This window comes from Rhyacophila brunnea, unplaced genomic scaffold (genome assembly GCF_057557595.1).
Source record: "Rhyacophila brunnea isolate RB1 unplaced genomic scaffold, BYU_Rbru_1.0 scaffold_23, whole genome shotgun sequence".
In the NCBI taxonomy this organism is placed as follows: Eukaryota; Metazoa; Arthropoda; class Insecta; order Trichoptera; family Rhyacophilidae; genus Rhyacophila; species Rhyacophila brunnea.
Genome location: NW_028232893.1, coordinates 3,003,908 through 3,006,077, shown reverse-complemented (window position 1 = coordinate 3,006,077; position 2,170 = coordinate 3,003,908). Strand labels below are relative to the sequence as shown.

The 2,170-nt window shown below is 33.2% G+C and overlaps 1 protein-coding gene across 5 annotated transcripts; it reads right to left on the bottom strand.

Annotated features, from left to right (window-relative positions):
* Window positions 1-428: 428 nt before the first annotated feature.
* Window positions 429-1,888, bottom strand: LOC147069358 (uncharacterized). 5 transcript variants are annotated; one of them, XM_085950239.1, is made up of 4 exons: window positions 1,741-1,888; window positions 1,170-1,281; window positions 932-1,075; window positions 429-696 (listed from the first exon to the last, which is right to left on the bottom strand). In XM_085950239.1, exons 1-4 carry the CDS (start codon window positions 1,749-1,751, stop codon window positions 649-651), a joined length of 315 nt encoding a protein of 104 aa, XP_085806365.1. In that variant the 5' UTR covers window positions 1,752-1,888; the 3' UTR covers window positions 429-648. The 5 variants fall into 5 exon arrangements, 1 of the variants encoding a protein (XP_085806365.1); XR_015071150.1 differs by lacking the exon at window positions 1,170-1,281 and having other exon boundaries at window positions 430-696; XR_015071151.1 differs by lacking the exon at window positions 1,170-1,281 and having other exon boundaries at window positions 436-696; window positions 821-1,075.
* Between the last annotated feature and the right edge of the window lie 282 nt (window positions 1,889-2,170).

Below are 2,170 nucleotides of genomic sequence, written 5' to 3'. Positions count from 1 at the left end.
CCATTATAATCCATCTACCATATAAACACCATTTCAAGTAATAAAGAAATAAAAAGTCACCTAATTAAATAATATTGTACTAGAAAAAATATACTATCTATATACCCACTTAATTTTCATTTAAAGTTGTAAAACGCCCGGTTACTAAATAGAGGAAGGACAGAGTCTTCTGGCACGACCGAATCACATTGGAACGGTGTTATTGTCATTTGAAAGTAACAATACTGACACCTAAATGAGTCGCCTGCACTGCCAGAATCATCTGAACCCTGTCTACCTATCTATATACAATTTATTGTTATTTTTTTTCATATTTGTCCATTTTATTACAATATCGTGTTACTTTTAAAGCTCATTGTAATTCTAATAATTATATAAATATTTTTCTTGTATTCTGTGCAAAAATGATTATTAAAACTTTCTTAACCTAAACCAAGTATTTTTTATTGAATGATCCTGCAAAAATATTCAAGTACAGTTAAGTGACATATTTTGTTTCGGTGTATAAGCCATAAATAAATATACATAAATTATATTTAATATATACATGTATACTGTATGTATAGCCACGGTTGGTCTTGCACTTGTTGCTGTAGCTATGCGATCTGGTGTGGTCCATTATCCAAAAACACTCAATCACATCCCTGGTCAAACAGCGGGCAGCCGTGTAGTGAGTCTGGCTGGCCTATGGTGGCACTAGAATGATTTCAATATACACAGTCTGTTAATTTGAATATGTTTTCGACTGAAAGTTGTAAAAATATTAGAAATCAGGATTTAAATAATTAAAAAACTGTTTCATTAAATATCATATTCATACCTATGCAAAATTTTGATTCCTTTGAAGTACCTATACAAAATACGGATGAATATAAACCAAACAAAAATATTTGTTACTGGTACTGCCATAGTAAAGTAAAGTTTAACATACTTCCCTAATAAAACAAAATTCCCAATTCTTGTCGTTCTGTAGATGTTTCATTTCAGTTTTTACCAACGATCCACTAAATATGAATTGGTCATAAACACTCAAAGGAAATCTGGCACTCACTGCCAGAATGTCCATGTCAGATACCTGCATAAAAATAAATGTCATGTTATGATATTATACGTAATGAATATGAATGTATCAGAAACAACATAGATTTTATTACGAATTTCACAGTTACAGAAAATTTTCTGCGCTCATTTTTGAAAGTCTCCAAGTATGACGGGTATATTCGCACATGGGTGCAGTTAATGCACCCAATGATTTTCGGGAAACCTGCCCTTTCTTGAAGTCTGAAATTAAAAAATATTTTTACCGACACAAAATAATATTCCCGTTAAATTCTTATTGAGTAGGTAATTTACTTGTTGTGTCTATGCGCAGTTACTCTAGTTACATGACATGTACATTGTAATATTGTATAAATTGATCAGAGGGTATCAACACAACACTAAAGACTGTCAGCGCTGTATGGCGACTGTATGTAAGTATTACTAAGCACTGCTATTATAGCATCGGACACGTTTCCTATGCATCTGCTTACTGATGCCTGGCTCATTGCGCAGAAGACTTGGCCTACCCGTTTTTGGTACGCTCCCTCTGCGTAGAAACGCAAAATAGTCAAAACCTACAATTCAAATAACGGAGACATGTTATTTCAATAGCATATTACCTTCAAATCCTGTTAACCCTTCATGGTAAATGCTTATTTATAATATGTGCAGTTATGAAACTGAGTAAATCTATCTTACCTATGAGCCATGGCAATCTTGCCCTGTCATAAAGTAAGGTTATATTAAATGTCGATGTAATTTGTCGCACGCCATCTCATTATATCTTCAGCGTGTAATAAGCATTCAGAAGACGTGTACATTTTGTCAACACACAACTGTCACTTTGACATTCGTATAGGTATTTAGTCTATGGCTGCATCCAATGCTGCCACCTTGTTTCAGATAATTAAAATACACTTTACGCAAAGTGGGTAAAAGTTGTAGCAATTCTGAAAGCGCTATAGTGTACGTGTATTTTTTATATTTAATTCATAAAAATTATAGAATAATTGGCGTAAAATATTAATAATATTTACAATTTTAAATCTGGCGCGTAAATAAAATTATTTAGTCTATGGCTGCGTCGCTGACGCTTTGGTGTGGGGCCAAACGCGAAATTCGCATCAAA